Source organism: Penicillium verrucosum, assembly GCF_028828655.1.
Source record: "Penicillium verrucosum strain IBT 35672 chromosome Unknown utg000001l_segment0_segment0, whole genome shotgun sequence".
NCBI lineage: Eukaryota > Fungi > Ascomycota > Eurotiomycetes > Eurotiales > Aspergillaceae > Penicillium > Penicillium verrucosum.
Window position 1 is genome coordinate 14912276 of NW_026643210.1, and position 20363 is coordinate 14932638.

At 46.5% G+C, this 20363-nt stretch overlaps 10 protein-coding genes across 10 annotated transcripts; 8 read left to right on the top strand and 2 right to left on the bottom strand.

Annotated features, from left to right (window-relative positions):
* Nucleotides 1-1811: 1811 nt before the first annotated feature.
* Nucleotides 1812-2597, top strand: N7516_005506 (flavin reductase family protein; the record flags this gene model as incomplete). The annotated part of the gene is made up of 1 exon (XM_057218226.1): nt 1812-2597. One exon carries the CDS (start codon nt 1812-1814, stop codon nt 2595-2597), a length of 786 nt encoding a protein of 261 aa, XP_057080109.1.
* Nucleotides 2598-3180: 583 nt separating this feature from the next.
* Nucleotides 3181-4581, top strand: N7516_005507 (homoserine acetyltransferase family protein; the record flags this gene model as incomplete). Its single annotated transcript, XM_057218227.1, has 6 exons — nt 3181-3325; nt 3382-3877; nt 3937-4046; nt 4103-4250; nt 4319-4398; nt 4451-4581. 6 exons carry the CDS (start codon nt 3181-3183, stop codon nt 4579-4581), a joined length of 1110 nt encoding a protein of 369 aa, XP_057080110.1.
* Nucleotides 4582-4601: 20 nt separating this feature from the next.
* Nucleotides 4602-4944, top strand: N7516_005508 (uncharacterized protein; the record flags this gene model as incomplete). Its single annotated transcript, XM_057218228.1, has 2 exons — nt 4602-4609; nt 4728-4944. 2 exons carry the CDS (start codon nt 4602-4604, stop codon nt 4942-4944), a joined length of 225 nt encoding a protein of 74 aa, XP_057080111.1.
* A 65-nt stretch (nt 4945-5009) lies between these two features.
* N7516_005509 (uncharacterized protein) lies at nt 5010-5451 on the top strand (the record flags this gene model as incomplete). Its single annotated transcript, XM_057218229.1, has 3 exons — nt 5010-5158; nt 5219-5319; nt 5348-5451. 3 exons carry the CDS (start codon nt 5010-5012, stop codon nt 5449-5451), a joined length of 354 nt encoding a protein of 117 aa, XP_057080112.1.
* A 91-nt stretch (nt 5452-5542) lies between these two features.
* N7516_005510 (polynucleotide adenylyltransferase) lies at nt 5543-7280 on the top strand (the record flags this gene model as incomplete). Its single annotated transcript, XM_057218230.1, has 6 exons — nt 5543-5804; nt 5862-6073; nt 6124-6745; nt 6794-6908; nt 6962-7079; nt 7216-7280. 6 exons carry the CDS (start codon nt 5543-5545, stop codon nt 7267-7269), a joined length of 1383 nt encoding a protein of 460 aa, XP_057080113.1. The 3' UTR covers nt 7270-7280.
* A 2298-nt stretch (nt 7281-9578) lies between these two features.
* On the bottom strand, nt 9579-10641 carry N7516_005511 (uncharacterized protein; the record flags this gene model as incomplete). Its single annotated transcript, XM_057218231.1, has 2 exons — nt 9579-9890; nt 10606-10641. Coding segments are annotated over 2 exons (348 nt in total), but the record flags the coding sequence as incomplete, so codon positions are not given.
* A 78-nt stretch (nt 10642-10719) lies between these two features.
* Nucleotides 10720-11937, top strand: N7516_005512 (putative proline racemase; the record flags this gene model as incomplete). The annotated part of the gene is made up of 1 exon (XM_057218232.1): nt 10720-11937. One exon carries the CDS (start codon nt 10720-10722, stop codon nt 11935-11937), a length of 1218 nt encoding a protein of 405 aa, XP_057080115.1.
* Nucleotides 11938-13570: 1633 nt separating this feature from the next.
* N7516_005513 (putative mitochondrial phosphate carrier protein (Mir1)) lies at nt 13571-14688 on the bottom strand (the record flags this gene model as incomplete). Its single annotated transcript, XM_057218233.1, has 4 exons — nt 13571-13955; nt 14026-14445; nt 14511-14581; nt 14641-14688. The coding sequence occupies 4 exons, from the start codon at nt 14686-14688 to the stop codon at nt 13571-13573; spliced, it is 924 nt and encodes a 307-aa protein (XP_057080116.1).
* A 962-nt stretch (nt 14689-15650) lies between these two features.
* On the top strand, nt 15651-16172 carry N7516_005514 (DUF3632 domain-containing protein; the record flags this gene model as incomplete). Its single annotated transcript, XM_057218234.1, has 1 exon — nt 15651-16172. One exon carries the CDS (start codon nt 15651-15653, stop codon nt 16170-16172), a length of 522 nt encoding a protein of 173 aa, XP_057080117.1.
* A 977-nt stretch (nt 16173-17149) lies between these two features.
* N7516_005515 (alpha-amylase) lies at nt 17150-19339 on the top strand (the record flags this gene model as incomplete). Its single annotated transcript, XM_057218235.1, has 7 exons — nt 17150-17192; nt 17460-18496; nt 18556-18579; nt 18630-18650; nt 18708-18930; nt 18983-19235; nt 19315-19339. 7 exons carry the CDS (start codon nt 17150-17152, stop codon nt 19337-19339), a joined length of 1626 nt encoding a protein of 541 aa, XP_057080118.1.
* Between the last annotated feature and the right edge of the window lie 1024 nt (nt 19340-20363).

Here is a 20363-nt window from a genome sequence, read left to right on the forward strand (position 1 = left end):
ACGGGGGGGCCAATATTCAAGGCCAATAAGGGATCAAAAAGTGGTATGTGTGAAGTGTTCAAGGGAGAAAAGTTGGGGAAGAGGGGAGTCAGCCCTCGTGATTGCCCTCGCTTGTACTACGCCACTCTCAGGGCACATTTTACATTTTCCGAACCCTTTTGGAAATCTCACGATGTATTTTTGTAAGGTAATGTTTTGTCGAAAACATCGAAGTCGGTTTTCCTCCCCTCCCCCCTTGACCGCTACGCCGGAAACAGGGTCACGCCATCCCCGTTCGGGACAATCGGGTCATGGGATGTATGCCTGGGGCGATCCTTGTGTTTTATAGTATATCATATACTTGTAATACCTTTACTTCTTAAGTACAATCATATAACTATGTAAAGAATAAAATATACAATGAGATATAACTAGTAAAAAAACGATGTAGAATAAGAATTTAGAACATAATCAAAACATTGAGATTCGCATTAACTCCGAGTATCTGGAGTCCAGACTTTGGGGCAGATGGAGCTTTTATGGGGAGAGTGGAGTGGGTTGAGGCCCGTATTTCACTCCCCCACGTTTTCACGGCATATCGAATAATACATATAGTTTTTTTGCTCAAACTACATATATTCTCGTGGAAATTCAAAATGGAGTTGCTACTTCGGTATATTTAAGCTTATTCTTGAGGGCTTGGGCTTCCCTATTTGGGAAAATCCCTCCCCGAAAGATCCTAAAATAGTTACATACAGTATGCATACCTATGTACGTAGTATGTATGTTGTATGTATTTACTAAAAGGGTCCACATGGACATTTTCCAGAAGGTCAGGTGGACGGCGACATTTAACCGGCCATTTGGAAAGTTTTTTACTCTTTGTCATATCCATGGATGTTTAAACCTATCGGTCATTCTTGCCCAGGTGAGTCTGGATGGAGCAGCAAAAAGAACTCCAATGTAAATACTTTCGTTCTGTGGTCTTTGTTCTTATGTGCCGAGGGAAACAACCTTGGGATTTATATATCCAGTATTAGTGTTTTCAAGTCTTATTGACCTATACGACGCACAACCTCACGATAATCTGTTAAGGCTCGCTAACCAGAGGATTATCACTGGTTTACATGGGAAAGTCATCTTGCATATTCTAAGCCGTGTTCCCGCCTATACTTTAGCTCCTCTAGCTACACCACTACCATTGGTAAGGGGGAAATATGTAACAAAAGACTAAAAAGACGCGATAAGGCCTCAGGCGACGCCGACTAATTAGTTATTATTGTTGTTATTATTACTCCGTACAAATAGGTGGATTAGAGGAACCTTGGAAGCACTATGACGTGACTCGGCTTGATCTCTTCAAGGCAATTGTTCCCCGAGGATATCCCCGTAGTCGGCCCGATCGTCGGTAGAGAAATTATATCCACGCACCTTCTACGAAATGACGCGGTACATAGTGTGTGGTAATACACAGTCTCAGCAAATTGATCCGTGGCATTAAACTGTAACCGAAGCTTAAATCCGAGATAAGTAATACGATAAAGATTTCATGAAATGAAAGAACTACCTCCATCATCTCCATGTGTCTACTTAGATTTATCTACCGAAATACTCGGCCCTCCTTGATCCAATCTTAGTAAGTTTCATTACCCCCCAGGGCCCAATTTCTAGCGAGCATGACGGAGGTGACCCTCTCTCGTCTGCTACGCGGGGCCACATGCACAACTGAACAGCAAAGCTGATTTATAATCCCAAGTGCTAATCGCCTCGCAACAACCCACGCACCCTTCCAACCCAATCACCCCACTCGACCCTTTAGCCACAGCCGCACAATGTCAAAAGTCCGCCCTGAATTCGAGGAAACCCAAGCCTCGCGGCCAGATTTTCGCCGCGATACCGAGGTCACATACACCAAGTCTCCAAACCCCACATGGAAGGAAGGCGATGGCGCGAATGACAACGGCGAGAGCCTGAAGAAAGACCACGTCGAGATTGACCCCAACGAGGAGGGTCGGCCTGTGGCCTCAAACTATAAGTTCCTGATTTCGGGAATGGTCCCACGACCGATCGCACTCGTCAGTACCCAATCTGCAGATGGAAAGACCACAAACCTCGCTCCATTCAGCTATGCACAGGTCATCAACCATGACCCGCCGCTGTTCACGGTTGGCTTTGCTGGGTCGATGGAGAGAGCCAAGGATTCATTGAAGAACCTGAACGAGACTGGCGAGTGTGTTATCAACATTATATCGGAGCATTTCCTTGAAGCGGCCAACTCTACTGCTATCAATGCCCCTTATGGTGTCTCCGAGTGGGAGACTTCGGGGCTGCACCAGGCACCTACCTCTGTTGTGAAGCCTGCCCGTGTCAAGGAGTCCATTCTTTCTATTGAGGGCAAGCTTGTTGAGTTGAAGGAGTTCGAGAGTCGGGTCACACCCGGTAAGAAATCGGGTGTACTTGCTATTATTGAGGGTGTTCGGTTCTGGGTTAGGGATGATGCGATCAACGAGGAAAGGAACGTCGTCGATTTGAAGGTTCTTAAGCCTATCAGTCGCCTGGGTGGTATCTCGTATGGTCGAACCACGGAAGCCATAGAGATCCCTAGACCGGAATATTAGGCTCTTGTTTCAGCTGATAGAACTTTGTCATTGAGGATCTTGAAGGAAAGTATATAGACTCTGAAATCAGACAGCCGGAAGTAAATAAGCTTGTATAACTTTGGTTGATTCACAATCTAGAAACCATGAGTGACTGGTTATCATATACTCTAGCTACAACGGTGATACCACCAAGGGGGAACGTACTCCTGGGCTATTGAGATGCTCGGCGCAACCCCGACGGGGTTAGACACACTAGGTCGGACCTATTTATTTCTTCGGCATGGGTTTACCCAAATCCAGGGTTCGGAAAGTGCCTGAGTGAATTCAATTTGAATCTCTACCTTGGTAGGGATATCCGAGATGCTTACTATATATATCTCACCGAAGATTTAAAAGCTCTTTAGTGAGATGTTTCACACCTGTAGATATCAGATTGACGGAGGATAAGCAGCTCCGACTCAAGCCGTGTCTCGTGTGGAGGGCAAAGCGGGGTTGATAAGTATCTCCAACTGTAGAACTATAAATCGGAGGACGCCCATTTATCCAAAGCACAAACCCATTTCATCTGTTTTTTCTGAAGTAAAAAAAAAAACGTGCAATAATGTCACAAGAGCAATATGAAACTTTCAAGCTTGGAGACTGGGAGCTCCAGAGCGGACAGAAAATCGAGGATGCTCATATCGCATACAAGACATTCGGCGACCCCAATCTTCCAGCAATCGTCTATCCAACTTGGTTTTCCGGAGGTATGTCTAAATGTGATCCTATATTCTCTCCAATACTACTCTAATACTGCCTGCAGCTCTCTCCGATAACTTCTGGTTGATCGGAGACGACAAGCTCCTAAACCCGAAGAATTTCTTCATTATAGTTCCAGCCCTGTTCGGAAATGGCCAGTCCTCCTCTCCATCCAACCAGCCGAGTCCCGGCCCATTCCCAAAGGTGTCGTTTTACGATAATGTGCGGGCGCAGTATGAGCTTGTTACCAAACATCTGGGCATCACGCATTTGCACGCCGTTATTGGTTGGTCTATGGGAGGAGCTCAGGCTTTCCAATGGGCAACGCAGTATCCTGACTTCATGGATATTGTGGTCCCCTTTTGTACGGCTGCGAAAACTTCATTGCACAATCAGGTCTTCCTTGAGGGAGTCAAAAGCTCCTTGATTGCGGTGAAGAAGAGCCGATCTGCGGGATCGGGGGAGATTGGTCTCAATAGAGAGACGGCCGAAGCGCATGATTGGACAGCTGAAGAGAAGGATGTTGGCCTCAAGGCATTGGGCCGTGTGTATGCTGGATGGTAAGAAATTCCGTGTGGACCTTTTGATTTTTATTCCCTATCTGATACATTGGAAACAGGGGATTTAGTCAGGCTTTTTATCGACACAAGTTGTATGAAACCGCGCTGGGTTTCAAGGGACTTGAAGACTTCATGGTCAACTTCTGGGAGAAATGGGCTTGTTCCAAAGGTGCTGTTTGATCCCAATGAACCAATTGTTTCAGAGAACTGACAAATGCTTTAAAGAACCCGAAAATCTGCTAGTCTTGATCCAAACTTGGCAAATTGGTGATGTCTCTCAGCAAGAGCCATATAATGGGGACTTTGAGAAGGCGATGGCATCCATCAAAGCAAAAATGCTGGTTTTGCCGTCAAAAACCGATCTCTACTTTCCGTAAGTTGGAATTATACATTCTATCTTTCACGCAAAATGAGACTAACCTGAGAATCAAATCATATTAGACCTGAAGACTCGGAGTACGAGGTTTCTTGTATGAAGCCAGGTATTGGAACACTGGATATCTTCCCTTCGATCTGGGGTCGTAAGTATACCAATTCAAGTCTCCAATAAACACGAAGCTAACTAGGTGATAGATTGGGCAGGAGGTCCAGGCAATAGTACGGAGGATGTTAAATGGCTTGATAACAAGCTCTCCCAATTTTTTGCAAACGAAGGTGATGGGGTCAGTTCTCTGGCCGAGAAGCCCAAAAGCACCCTCAATTAAGTAAAGAAAGGTCATACAATATGACAAGGTAGCATTCTAATATGATCTCAGTCATAACTGGAATTTCTTGATGGTTGAAAAGTAATGTTAGCTCGTTGTTCCCCCAAAAAATCCAAGTAGATGGTGATCACGTGTCGCTGAGTAAGCACCTGCCCTGGCCCTGGAAGCGCCGATGAACCTTACGCGGCGACCAACTTCCTTCTTCAATTCCATTTCTCTTCCTGTTTCTGTCCTTACTTCTCGTTTCGTTCAGGAATTGCATTTGTTGTCCGTCGACTGTTCTTACTTCCCCCTCACCACCGAATTTTCTCCTTAGGCCACTTGCCTCGGAGGCTCGTCGACAACTCTGCTCTCGTTATCTAATCCCTATCTTCACACGGCTTGTGAGACTATATCTCCAATCTTACCATCTCAGATTATTCCCCACAATGGCTACGCCACCTGTCCGACAATGGGGTGTTACACCTCCGATCTCGACCGTCCTGCCTACCAAGGATGAGCTTTCGGCGAACGACGATCTCATTGCTGAGCTCAAGGCTCAGAACAACTTCGAGCTACCGACTGAAACGGAACGGAGGTGTGTTCGCATTTCAACAAAACGAGCGCCAGAACCCCGAAACTGATCATCGTGGAATAGGAAACAAGTACTCCAGTTACTTCAGCGCGTCACGGTAGAATTTGTTCAAGTCGTCAGTCGCAAGAAGGGTCTGTCACCTGCTGCTGTTGAGGCTTCTGGGGGTAAAATCTTCACGTATGGAAGTTATAGACTGGGTGTATACGGACCAGGTAGGTGTTCATCTATGTATGGATCCAAGCTCTCGTGCCCGTATTGACAATAAATGCTCGCAGGCTCCGATATCGATACCCTAGTCGTTGGACCTAAACATGTCCTGATCGATGATTTCTTCGCTGAATTTCCCCCATCCTCCAAAGAACGGCTTCCGAAGGAGCCATTGAAAAGATGACTCCTGTGCCCGATGCGTTTGTTCCGATTATCAAGCTTGAGCTGTGTGGAATCAGTATCGATCTGATCTTTGCCCGCCTTGTCGTTCCTGCTATCCCGATGAACCTGGATTTGAAGAACAATGATTACCTCAGAGGACTGGATGAACGAGAAGTGCGATCGCTAAATGGAACCCGTGTGACAGATGAAATACTGGAGCTAGTCCCCCAACAAAAGACATTCCGCCTTGCATTGCGTGCAATCAAACTCTGGGCCCAGCGTAAGTGTCAATCATTCTTTATTTATTATTATTCAAAATTTCTAATTATCGATATAGGACGAGCGATCTACTCCAACATTGTCGGATTTCCTGGTGGTGTTGCGTGGGCTATGCTGGTGGCTCGGGTTTGTCAACTATACCCGCAAGCAACTGGTTCTGTGATCGTGGGGAAGTTTTTTAGAATTATGAACAAGTGGAATTGGCCTCAGCCTGTCTTATTGAAACAGATTGAGGATGGACCCCTTCAGATAAAAGTCTGGAACCCAAAGGTAAGCACAACCCACTACTCTCGCTGACGATGTGGGCTAAGAACTATCAGATTTACCATGGTGATCGATTCCACCTTATGCCCATCATCACTCCCGCGTACCCCTCCATGTGCGCCACCCACAACATCAGTATGTCTACCAAGGCTGTTATTCTCAGGGAGCTACAGCGAGGTGGTGACATGGTAGACAAGATCTTCATGAAGCAGCTCTCATGGCAGGATCTATTTGCGCGCCACACATTCTTCACCCACGACTATAAGTACTACCTCAGCATCACCGCTTCAAGCAAGACCAAGGAGGCCGAGTCGGTGTGGTCAGGCCTTGTCGAGTCGAAGCTGCGTCACCTCGTTGGCGCTTTAGATCGAAAGCCAATCGTTGCGGTCGCCCACCCATTCCCCAAAGGATTTGAAAGAATTCACCTCATCAAGAACGAGCAAGAAATGGAAGCAGTCAAGAATGGATCTACACAACATCAGGCTAAAGGCACAAAGACCGCGATGACCGATGAGACTAAGGATGCTGCTCACCAAGCCGCAGTCCAGAACACTCTCGAAAATGCAGAGGTCCCAGGGCCGGTTGAGGGCAAGGTTGAGGGCATAGTCGATAACGATGGCCAGACTGTTTACACGACAACTTATTACATCGGCCTGGAGCTGAAACCTCTGGAGCCAGGTAATCGCACCACTCTCTCTATATGCCATCTCTCTAACCTTTTTCAAGGCCAATCTCGATCTCTGGATATATCAACCGACTCGCAGATCTTCAAGTCGACTTGCACCTCATGGCCAGGATACCAGGAAGAAGTCATGGAATTGGCCGTCACCCATGTTCGCAGGTAAGTTTCTCCTCTGTCTGTGACTTGTGTGGATTTCATCTAACGCCCTCTAGCTTTGATTTGCCCGACGATGTCTTCCAGCCCGGAGAGACCCGGGCCTCTCGGCCAAAGAAGAAAGTTACCAAACGGTCAGAGACGGCCGGCCAGAAACGCAGCATTGGCGAGTTGGACGTAAGTGTCCCGAAACGAGTGAGATCGGCCTAACCTGGCAAAACATCAACCGTGGAACTCGTGATCCAACGTCGTGCGAATCAAACTCCCAGGATTTCGACAAGTAAGAATAACTAATACCAACTTCAATCTCCAGAGTCCAACCGAAGGAGCCGCGAAACGCCAAGTTACCTCCGCAACTCCCGCCTGAGCGAGTCCCTCCCTCCTTCGCTCCCTCCATCCCGCCGGGGCTGGTCCCCAATATCAAATTGATACCAGAACCTCAAATTTCTCGTGGTCTCTGACCTAATCTTGCAGTTTGCAGTTCTACCTCTACCAACCAAACATCTAACTCCTCGCCATCTTCGAGTGTTACCCTTCTCTACAGTGAACGTCCCGTGCTCTCGGAGCATAAGGTTGGTTCGTTCTTCTCTTCGTCTTTTGTCTTTTGTCTTTTGCGTTGCTTGTCCAACAGTTAGACTAGACATCTTTCTTTTCCCCCGCCCTTTAGCACTTTACCTCTTACTGGGTCTGTTTCTCACGGCGCATATGTATATGCGCCGGATTTATTCATTATCTCGTCTATCTGGTTGGTGTAGTATTTTGTTGTCAGTGGAATATGCGGCTTCCCTCTGCCCCAGTGGGCATATTCATTCGCCATCTTGAAGATAGTTCAGATAGTTGAATGCAAGGACGTGTCCCATAGTATGTGGGCTACACATAATCCACAAATTGAGATCAACGAAATGGGAAATGAGGAGCTAGATGGGTTAGAGTAATGATAGCCTGGTGAATCATAACCGTAAGGTAAATGGATAACTACATAAGTAAGCGCTGCAACCCTTGGAATAATATTGCATTTGCATCAACTACCTGCTCTAGGAGCTATAAGAATGGTCGGTCACGTATACGGCTTCTATCGCTAACAGCGTAGGACTTTCATACTCTGATTTACCTAATTGGATAAATATAATGAATGATATAAGCACGTTTTGGAGTATCTTTTATATGCCCTTTCGAATACTATGTTATGTATTCACACATGAAGCTGCCTTCTTCTGCCACCTTACCTATAATGCCCAGAGGGGCAACGTTTATTTCTTTAAAGAGGCCATCTAGAAAGGAATCTAAAGGGATCTCCAAAAAAAAAAAAATACGACAAGCCGGAAGAAGCATCAGGGGTCGATCCAGGCCGACTGTAAAGAATATAAAAAGGAAATGCAAAAAAAATGCTCACATGCCGATTTGAACGACAGACCTCGTGATTACTAGTCACGCGCTCTACCAACTGAGCTATGCGAGCTGGTTATGGTACCGAAGAAACTAAATCAAACTTTGCATTCAATTAATCCAATCCACCATTTTAAGCCAAACTTTTCCTAGATCATGTGATATCAAAAGCGATCCCAGATTTGATTTAAGTTGTCTTTCTTCCTATACTACTACGTATTATGGAGACTAGAAATATGAGACCAATCTCGGCTTTCCCTCCCCTTTTCTTTTTCTTTCGGGGTATGAAGCCTCTTCTCAACCTTCATCAATGTAGAATCCCTCTATAGTGTGGAGTAGAAAGGGGATAATTCGGCACTTCCACGGAGTACTTGGATTTTCCCTATATTTCTCATGCGGAGGAACTAACACTAGTGCAAATTTGTGCTCTACATCCTCTTGTTTTACTTGATAAGACATCTCAAACGATACAAAACCCGTACATACTTGTAGATCTGAAATTATTCATATCATATATGGATCAACTCCACCCAACTTTGATTGGTCAATGTGTGTTTTTTTGGGGGGGAAATCCACCAATTTTTCATTGATTGTGAATCTGTATGTTTTGGTGCGACATGCGTTAACATCTATTCAACCACGCCAATTAAAATTATTTTCAACATAAAGCAGCTTGGTAAGTCATCAATCATCACGGCTCGCATAGCTCAGTTGGTAGAGCGCGTGACTAGTATTGTCTAGTCTATCACGAGGTCTGTCGTTCAAATCGGCATGTGAGCATTTTTTTGCCCTTTCTTGCTCTGAATTATACCCATTAGTTTGCAACAAGGTACCTTTTTTTAGCTCTTCCTACTTCATTCGGTCGACCATGGTCGCCGTGAACCGAACAATGTGCCAATTAGGCTATGCATGGCTTAGTTTAGAATATTAAAGGACATGCTTCAAGTATCCCAATGTTTAGAAAATGGGACTCAAAGTGGATGGTATACCACCCATCAGATCGTTGCAGTGTAGAGTAATGTCTAAGAAAGTTCCAATTAAATTGATGTATTTATTTTTTTTTGTGGTACAGTACATACGTAAAAGACTTATAAGACCTACAGTAATATCCCGAACATGGGACCGTCGTTACATATATATATCACAGACCACTCCTTTCAGAGCCCGAAGCAAATAATATCGCACTTCGATGCTAGAGCCCAAGGATGATGCACGAAAATAATTTAGCCCACAGAGACTAAATTATTTCCGCTTTTACCATTTGAAATTCAATTGATCTGATATACCTACAACTCCGGGTCTAGAGAATGACCGTTGAAAACGGCACAAAACTCCCAATGCGGACTTTTTAAGTGGGGCCTGCCCTAAAATGGTCCGCTGCCCCATATAGCAAAACGGGATCAAAATCTTCACAGGCCGGCTGGCCCAATGGCAAGGCGCTTGACTACGAATCAAGAGATTGCAGGTTCGATCCCTGCGTCGGTCAATATTTTTGCCTTTCTGGCTTTCTTCTTGCTTGGTTGTTGCTCGAGATGTGGTTAGAACGGTCGATCTATATCGTGAGGTCATGTGTGTGAGTGGTGGGTAGGTGGCTCTTAATTTCTGGGGTGATTACCGAGTTACCAAGAGTAAGAACAGAATTGAATCATGGGATGTGAGTAAGATATTCAAGATGTTCAGATACGTGAATATACTAAAACCAAACGTGGGTTTGATATTGCATTGCCCAGTAGCGGCATGGAGGTGGATGCGGGGTGATGATATGTTCTGTTATGGTCGAACTTCACAAATTATATCGTGAGATGACCTATTGTCGCAATAGAACCTCATTGCTGTATTTTTGATATGCCACTATACGTTAGCTTTCCCTACGCAAATGTCGCTAGGTGTGGTGTATTTTTGGAAGACAGGGTTGTAGGTTCAGCTTCTCTACTCTATGTCCAATGACAACTAATTCATCTGAAGAGTCAGAGGGCTAGAAGGCATGTCCCTTAAAGGACACCCAAGTAGTTCCCCTGTAGTCCATGATCGCTTGCCTGGCCTCCTATGTATCTACCCGTGGACAGAAAGCATACAAATGACGATGAATCGAAGTACTCCTGACGAATAGCCGAGGAGAGAAATTGAGGCTAGGCCTCGACTATGTAATTATAAAGACAAGTAACGCTGTTTGTCTACATATTTGGCAAGAAAGTACCTATAAGGAGAAAAACATAAATCAAGCACGATTATTGGTGCCCGCGCCCTTATTTTGACAAGCTCCCACCTACCTGTTCGGGTAAAGGCGTTAGCTAAATTATCGGGCCGCCCTTCCGACTCCGAGTCTGTTCGTATAAAACCGTTGCCAGCTCATCGCGGAGCAAATAATCCCCCTCCAAACAAATCTAATTCTCCATTTCCTTCCTAGCTCCAACATCCCCATCCCCACAACATGGAAATCCCACAACCCCTCGAAGCCCCAGGCCCCATCAGGCCGATAACCTGCGTCGAAATGCACACAGCAGGCGAGCCAACACGAATCGTCTGGAAGGGCATCCTACCTCTAACAGGTACACTCCTGGAGCAAAGAGCGCAAGCAAAAGCCCAATTCGACGAATTCCGCCGCGTTCTCATGCTCGAACCGCGCGGCCACTATGACATGTATGGCGCAATATTACGCCCGGAGACCGAGCTCGTCGCCTCCGGAAAAGCTCATATGGGCGTTCTGTTCATGCACAATGAAGGATTCTCGACTATGTGCGGACATGCGACGATCGCGCTGGGTCGGTTCCTCGTCGATGTTGACGAGACGGTATTTCCTCGTCGGAAGGAGTTGAAATATGACCATGTGACCCGCACGACGACTCTTAATCTGCATGTGCCCTGTGGGGTGGTCGAGGTTACGGTCCCCACCCTGGCGTCTGGGAAGTCGGATGCGTCGCGGTCGGTTTCGTTCGTGTCTGTGCCGTCGTTTGCTACGGGTATCTCCTTTCAGATCCCTGTTCCTGAGAAGTATCGCTGGGCCGAGCTTCGGGGAAAGACTACCGTTACGGCGGACTTTGCTTATGGGGGTGCGTACTATTGTATGGTTAGTGCTGAGGAATTGGGGTTTCCTGGTGGACTGGGTGAAGTTAAATTGCAGGAGATGGACAATGCGACGAGGTTGCTCAAGGAGGCCGTGGTTACCAATCCAGATCTGAAACATCTCACTCGGGATATTCGGACTGATGAGGAGGGGGTGTTGTATGGGATTATGATCACGGATACGCGGCTGGGACATGTTAGTGCTCCAGAAGGGACGGCGGCTGCTCGCGCGCAGATGGAGGCTAATGGTGAGGAGACGGGGCTCTGCTTCTTTGCAAACCAGCAAATCGACCGGTCTCCCACTGGAGGCTGTGTCGCTGCGAGGGTGGCTCTTGCATATGCTAAAGAGTCTTTGCCTGCGGCCGAGAAGAGGGTCTATAACTCGCTGGTGACTCGTGCATATAGAGGTCTTTCTGGATTTGTTGGGTCTGTCTTTGATGATGCTGGTATAAGTGGAGCAGACCAACGGATTGTTCGAGTGTGTGTCGAGGGATATGCGTATTATACCGGATATCATTCCTTTGTGGTAGAGAGAGAGGATGGCCTCGGGATGGATGGATTCTCTATGAGGGATATTGCTTTGTAGTGCAATGTGATATTTGTGCCTATACCTGTTCTATTTTGAACATAAATTGAAGTGTAGAGGTCTAAGGTATCTGGGGATTGGATCTGTGGACTAGCTGGCGACATGTCGGCTTACTACGGACCCCGATCCCCATATATATATACCTACCTAGGTATCCTCATACAATTTTTCGTTTACAACCTCTTTTTTGCGAAGGTCGCCGTTCGTTTGGTGGCGTTGTCGGCTATTTTTTAGGAATTGTTTTTCCTACCTGAAATTTTAGTACCGCCTTCCTAATTAGGTTACCGCTTCTGTCTCATACCTATATCCGCCTCTACAACGTCTTCGTAGCAAACTTCTCACCTAGGCATATAATAGTAGGGAATTGCTACTCCCCCCATGTCTAATTCGACCCCCGTTTATCTAATTTGGCTCCCTGCCTGACTTCTCAGGCATCAAAAGAGGGGTCGAACTAGACATTTGGGTGTCGAGGGATATGCGTATTATACCGGTGGATGGATTCTCTGAGGGATATTGCTTTGTAACTACTAGTGCAATGTGATATTTGTGCCTGTGCCTGTTCTATTTTGAACATAAATTGAAGTCTAGAGGTCCAAGGTATCTGGGGATTGGCCTGTGGACTAGCTGGCAACATGGTGACATGGTGCTTCTTACCACTTTGGCCCACTGATCCCCATATATATATATATACCTCTCATTATCTCAAAATTCTTTTTTTTTGAGGGTCGCCGTTCGTTTGGTGGCGATGTCGTTATTTTTATTTTTTTATTTGTTCCCCCTTTTGTCTCTTCACCTCTATACTCTACCCTCCCAAGGTTCTACCTTCCCAAGGTCAACATAAAGACTCTCTCCAGTACCGATATGACCGGTATGAGGTCTAGTCTCATTGCTGGTCTCGTAGGTATTCCCACCATCATCTCTCAACCTGCGGGGGAATTTGTACAACACGATGAAGTAGATGGTGAAAGCTAGAAGAATAGAGATAGAGAAGGTCGACAAATTCTATTTTGAACTATGATAAATTATTCAAATAGCCCACAAGATGACTATATCCATGATAAAATGGCAAAAATAGCTATTTAGTGCCAGAACTATAGGATCAACGTCAGTCAGTATGTTGCGGATATCTTCCAATATCTCTAAATATCTTATATTTTCACATGAAAGCACAGGTAAAAAAGCCACTATGTACCTGCAAATTTAGAATCTGTTAGGACTGGACATGAATATATTGACTCCCGATTCAACCCAAATATCATCAAGCCTCCGCAACTCCTTTTCCTTAGCCCCATCAAACACCTAGCTACTATATTCTATCCAAGTGCATTAGCATCCGAAGGAATTGGCCGAACCACCAGAGAAGCGCCTTCTCAAGACTAGACAAATACCTAGGTAGGTATGCCCAGATATGCCCAGGTGCCAAGGCGTCAATACGTAATCAATGACTAAAATACTATTACTTTACGAAAGAAATAGAAATAATTGTAAATGTGACAAATCGGCGAGCGTGTTCTTGAAAGGAAGCTGAGACAAAATATTGTACATCGTGTGTGGGGGATGGACAAGGCGTAAAACAAAAAGAATTCTAAGGGTAGTCTCTATTATCCTCCCGAGTGTATTATACTCGAGTCGTCTATTTACCGATCTCAACACCGCCAGTGGCACCGAGCATGCGCTTGATGTCACCGTAGATGGCGAACTGACCGGCAGTGATGGAGCCGACCATGAAGAGACGGGCACCGATACCACCGTAAGAGCCACGGATACCGAGCTCCTTGGCGATCTTGACCAGACGGGTGACGGTACCCTCACCAGGAGCACCCTGGGTCTTGTTGATCTTGGAGAGCATGGTGTCGGCGGGCTGGGAGATGATGGCGGCGGCGAGACCGGCGATGAGACCGGAGCCGAGGTTGATACCGGTCTTGCCACCGTCGGAGAGAGTCTCCTTGTTGACCTTGGAGAGGATGGCCTCGGAGACCTTCTCGAAGACGACGAACTTGGCCATGGTGTAGGGGACCCTGTGGGAAGTTCGAGTTAGTGGGAATTTCATGGGACATATAAACCGAACGAGAGAATCGGAAAACTTACTGCTTGAACAGGATGGGTCCGAATCCGGAGTAGAAGGCACCAATGCCCTCCTCCTTCAGGATACGGGTCATGGCAGGGAGGAGACCGCTGGCGAAGGTAGGCTGGGAGACAAGACGGATACGGGTGGCCTCGAGAGGGCAGAGGGCGATATCAGCGAAGAACTCAGCGGCACCGGCGGAGGCGAGGTAGACAGCGGTGCGGTTGTTCTTGGCAGTCTCGTAGCCAAGGGCGTTGATGGACTGCTTCTTGAAGAACTCGTATCCACCGAACTTGAAGGCACCCTGGAGGAAGTAACCGGCGGCGGTAGGACCGAAACCAGTCAGGAGAGCGCCGGCACCCTCGTTCTGGACGACCTGGCGGAAACCACCGAGCATACCGCGGTTGTAGGTGACGGGGTCAAGCTGGATACGGGTCTTGATGCTGTGGAGGACCGGGTATGAGCGGAAATTCTTGCTCGCGCACTGGCGATAGTTTCAGAGACTTACACATCGAGAGGAGTGGCAGCACCGTGGGTGATAGCGCAGCACATGGCACCGGCGAAAGCGAAGCGAGAGTACTGGAAGCAAGACTCGAGTCAGTTTTAAAGCATTATGGAGTTTTCGGTTCAAAACATACGAGGCTGAGAGAGCTCATCTCCTCCTTGGGGGCGGTAGGGGCAGCCATTTTGATGGATATAAAATAACGTAAAGAAAAACGTTAAAAAGAGAGGAGAGGATGGAATACAATTGAAGCCTTTGGGAGTGGAAGAGAAGAAGAAAGGATTTGAAAGGGATGGGGCCGCCGAACCCGAAAACTTTTCGCGGCCAATGCGGGAGCCACTCGGTAGCCACACTAAACTCCGATCGCCCGGTCAACCGCATAGTGTTTTATTCGCAATCGGTTTTACATGAGATCAATTGTTATGTATTATATTCATATACTTATATCAAACCCTTCACTTTGAGGTTGAGGTTAGCTATTAGACGTCATCCCGGATGTGGTTGAGGAACCCGTTGCCGGAAATAGGCGGGATGAGGAACCGCAAAGGGGATTTGATAGGGGTGCATTCCAAGCTATTTTCCAAGGCTCACATTGTTGTAGTTAGTAGGATTAATTGGTGTGGAAGTGTTGGTATATGTAGGGAATATTGCACAGTATGGAGTACATATAAAATCACATTGAAATAGCAGACCCACGTTGGAACTGGGAGATGATTTACACCAGCCATCTCTGGACAGTAGCTATTTGCGGCCATTGTGTTATATTTTCTATACATCCTGGTACGGAGTATACAATCTTGGAATTACATAAATGGTTTAGGTTGATTTCCCTAAAAGAACCGAGGCATATCAAAACTGCATGCTGTTATATAACAAAATACTGCCGTAGGGCCCTGGATTAGCGTACTGGTGAAGCTACATATGTTGTATGCAACCTTCGTATCAGAACCAATGAGATCATCAGATAAAGGCCACGAGGCCACTATGGGATACTGAGCTTCGAGATGACCAATATTCACAGTGATAAGAGACAATTAAATCCCTAGAACCTGAGTCTAGAAAATTACAACATCACTGAAGCTGTTCTTTATCATATACAAAAAATCTATTTCTGATCAACCTATTTCTGATCAACCATCACCGAAAATGGTCGCGATCACAGAAGATACTTTTGCCCCTCGATTTGCGATTCTACAAGACTTGTTCAGCGACAGCATATCTACACAGCAAGCCGTTGAATATTTGGCCTCCATCTCCTTGGCAGACGAGTCAGATCCCGAGGGAGGAATTACCAGCCTATGGAGCTTGATATTCAAGTGTGCATACGACTTCCCCGATCACCATGACAAACTCGTCAATGTGCTAGTCCAACTCTCAAAACTCCCCAATGCAAAAACATCAACCGGGAATTCCATTTCGCTGCACGATATGCAAGTCTGGAAAGACCTACCAATGCTTGGCTGGCAACTCCGCGATGAGTGGAATGCATCCGTACCGGCTGGACCCTCCGACTCTCGCCAAAACGCAATCTCGCGAATTATCAACCGGGACAGATTCACCGCACGGTTAATGGCGACAAAAGAGCCTGTCTTTATATACTCCTGGTTTGCGCTGATTACCTTGCGCGAGGCACTGGAAATACCAACAGAGCAATCCGGGGGAAACTAGAAGCATTGATTCCTGCTGCTGCTGCGTGGATCGGTATTTTCGGGACAGATATCTATCAGTCTAACGAAGGGTTTGATGGCGCTCTCGGGAAAGGAGGCCCGCTCTGGAAAGGTCAACATGGGTTTTGTAAGGAGAGGTGGCAGTTTTGGAAGGTGAGATTTGGGGAGTTGGCTATAATAGAAGAGATTGGAGATGAAGTGAGAACCTCAGCAAGGGATGCACAGCGGACGATGGAGGAGATTGAGAAGTGAGATATGAGGCGTGGAGAATTCTATCACAGTTTTGTCAATAGTCAGTCAAGATATAACATAGAAGATTTCTAGAGCTGTCTATTTTAAGTAATGTGAATGCATAAAAAATGAATGAAAAGGGTCAGTTGGCCGCAACAGTACTCCGCCACGCACGAGCCACCCGCCACATCCCCACTGTGGACACGTATTTACAATTCGTTACCAATTTGGTAACACCACAGCGCCAAGACTGCCACTTTTGAGGCATTTCCCTTGGAACCTTGGAAGTGCGCTTTCGTTAGTCATTTACAGCTCTCAGCCTGCTTTTCCACGAATCAATACCCAGAGCCAAGTCTATTTTAGTCACTCCTAACAAGCTGTGTGATTGGCTACATTTGTTACTTGGTTCCCACGATCCGAGATGTCTGTACTGGACAATATACTTACAGACCTTCCACGCTCTACCTGTATTTATGTAACCAAAGATGGACGCGTCAACTATTCGTGACACCGATTCATCGCATTGACTATTTGTACAAAGCTCACTGGGGGTAGGTGTGTCCTAGGTGTTGCCACAGTGCAGCTGCGACAGCCTACGCAAATAAACCTCTATGAAAACAGACGAAAATAATGAATTTTGTTCATATCAATAGGAAGATGTTAATTTAAGCATCTATCTTATCTTTCAAACCAGGGCGCTTTTGCTTTTCCAACCCAACGAGGAGGTTTTTGAATCTATACCGGCCAATGTATCTCGCACAGCAGGTTGTGTCAGTGTCACTCGTCACTCGTTAGTTCCGCCCAGGCCTGATTTTTGGGGACCATCGTATATTTGAGGATTGCTGGATGCCATTATTTCATTTCTCTAACCATTTTCGCGATAGAGACACGCATCGGCCAAATGCCGTCATTCTTAAGCTGCTGTTTGAAGATCCAGAGAGGGACCAAGAAGTGGCGAGAAATCGAAGGTTCTTAAATCTCTTATCTCCATGTATTTCCTGCTATGAGCTAACCATCTCGATATCGAGTAGATGCCGTCGGACTTGATGAAAAGCAGTCGTGGTCTCCCCCGAAAACACACTCATGATGCAAGGTTTTGAATGGCACGTCCCAGCTGACCAACGCCATTGGAAGCGCCTCCGCAAGGCAATCCCCGATCTGAAAGACATCGGAGTTGACAACATTTGGATTCCGCCTGGGTGCAAGGGGATGAACCCATCTGGAATTGGATACGATATCTACGATCTGTATGATCTCGGGGAATTCGACCAGAAGGGCACTAGAGCCACGCGATGGGGCCCGAAGGAGGACCTCCAGAGCTTGGTACGGGCCGCACAAGATATGGACATTGGGATTTACTGGGATACTGTCTTGAACCAGAAGGCTGGGGCGGATTCGACTGAGAAGTTCACAGTCGTCAAGATGGACCCAGAAGGTGATTATTTCTTTGGTGACACGGGAAAGACCAGAGTGCTTATCGATGTCGAAAACCTTGCAGATCGGAACACTGAAATATCTCCATCTCTGACCATCTCTGGTTGGGTCGGCTTCGACTTTCCGGGACGTGGTGAGAAGTACAGCTCCATGAAGTATCACTGGGAACATTTTACTGGTGTGGACTGGGATGATGCGACCCAGCAGCATGCAATATACAAGACACTGGGACAGAATAAAGACTGGGCCAAGGACGTGAGTGAGGAGCATGGAAATTACGACTACCTGATGTTCGCCGATCTCGACCATTCCCATCCCGAAGTTCGAGCTGATATATTAAACTGGGGAGAGTGGATTTGTACCGAATTACCAATCAGTGGAATGCGAATCGATGCAGCAAAGCATTATTCCGCCTCTTTTCAGAAAGAATTCGTGACACATTTGCGCAAAACGGTTGGTGCTGATTACTTCTTAGTCGCAGAGTACTGGAGAGGAGAGGTGGGTCTACTTCTAGGGTATCTTAAACTAATGGATTATGGGGTCTCCTTGTTCGATGTGCCACTTTTGGGCCGGTTTGCAGCTATCTCCAAGATGGCAGGTGGTGATCTACGAAAGATTTTCAAAGGCACGCTAGTAGAGCAGATGCCGTCGCATGCAGTAGTAAGGCTCAATAATCTTGTGCGAAATGTTTACCAAACTAACCTCACTTTCACCGTCAGACTTTTGTTGGAAATCATGATACAGTATGTTGAAGACCCTTTGTGTCGTGTTACTGAAGCTTACGATCTCACAGCAACCTGGACAATCATTAGAGGTCAGATACATCTTATACAGCCCTGGGACGTGGATGAGAACTTAAAGCTCCTGATAGACTATCATTGCGCCCTTCTTCAAACCTCTCGCATACTCTTTGATCCTCCTTCGAAGCCAAGGGCAGCCATGCATCTTTTACGGAGACCTCTATGGAATTAATAGTGGACCCGAGCCCCAGCCTAGGCCATCATGCCGCGGAACGCTTCCTATACTCACGCGTGTCCGAAAGTTATATGCACACGGGGAACAACGAGACTACTTCAATAGACGGAACTGCATTGGTCAGTATGGGTTTCTTGGATGTGAATTGTTAGTTCTTACAGTTATATACAGGATTCGTGCGCTACGGGAGCTATAAACACCCATTCGGTCTTGCCTGTATCCTCAGCAATGGTGGCGCGTCCTACAAGCGCATGTTTGTTGGTCACAGACATGCTGGGGAATTGTGGACGGATATTCTTGACTGGCGAGATGAGACAGTACTCATTAATAATTGCGGCTATGGAGTTTTCCCAGTCGCCGCTATGAGTGTTAGTGTCTGGGTGAACTCCCAAGCGGAGGGGAGGAATGGAATAAACCGGCCGTTGTGAGTTTTTACACCAAGATTTGCGCTTTCGGTGTTCAGAAACCAGGCATTGAAGTACTAACTAGTTATTTCATATTAGCAACGATGACATATACAGCTTCTAAGAGTTTATGTGACCGAATATATCCCTATGGTTAGCCGTAGATAGACACTCATTTCAACTGAACTTTGATATTTGTGCTTGTTGAAAATAAGTCATAATAATACATTGCGACCAGAATTGAGCAGAATGGAAGGAATTCTTGAGACGTATTGAGGCTCCATTTGTATAGTCTTTATCCCTTGATGTCTTGCAGATGCGCAAGGGGATTTTTGGGCGATCAGGGCAGATCGGCTAGAAAGCCGAATTCGTCAGCACGCAACGCAATCAGACACGACGTCGGGGAATGTTAGTTTAGCCGACATTAGCCCAAATCCCGAGAAACGAGTTTATTAAGGCCTACAACATACATATCGGAAGAGACAGCATACCCCCGAAACGGCATCGTTTACTCTTATGTGGGGCGCTTTCGGATCCTCCTCCGAGAACAAAATTTGTACTTTTCCAAGTCGAGCTCACGATGTGTAGAATACCCCGTTCCCGTTCCCGTTGTGCCCAGAATTGGGGGTCCCCGCTACAAAGAGCTTCCTCGGATTAAAAATCGGCTATAGCTAGATTGGGTTAATGAGCCCACTACGCAAATCACACATATCATGGGAACAAGTACTCGTCAGCCCAATTGAGTTTGTCTCATCGGTGTCACTTAGATGACAGGGGAACTATCTGGCGCAATTGCTAATGCAAGGCCAATCGTTGATCGACAGGGTCTTTGTCCGTCATCACACATTGAAGAATTCAATATTCGAACGAGGATGCATGCGGTGAATAAGGTTTGTATGGACCTTTGTAGTTTCGCAAGCGACAATGTGCTAGTCTATCAAGTGATTGTGATAAGCGGTCTTCTATGCGAGACCCCATGTGATATTCCACAGAATCAAATCAAAATTTTCAGTGTAGCAATCCGCGGCTTCCTGATTTTTCGTCCAAACAGTTGGGGTAAAGCCGTCCTACCCGAGCCAGGCCTACTGATCCACACCACCAAATGCCTATTTTGACAGGGAAAGGCTAGTCTCTGATGTAAGTTCCTA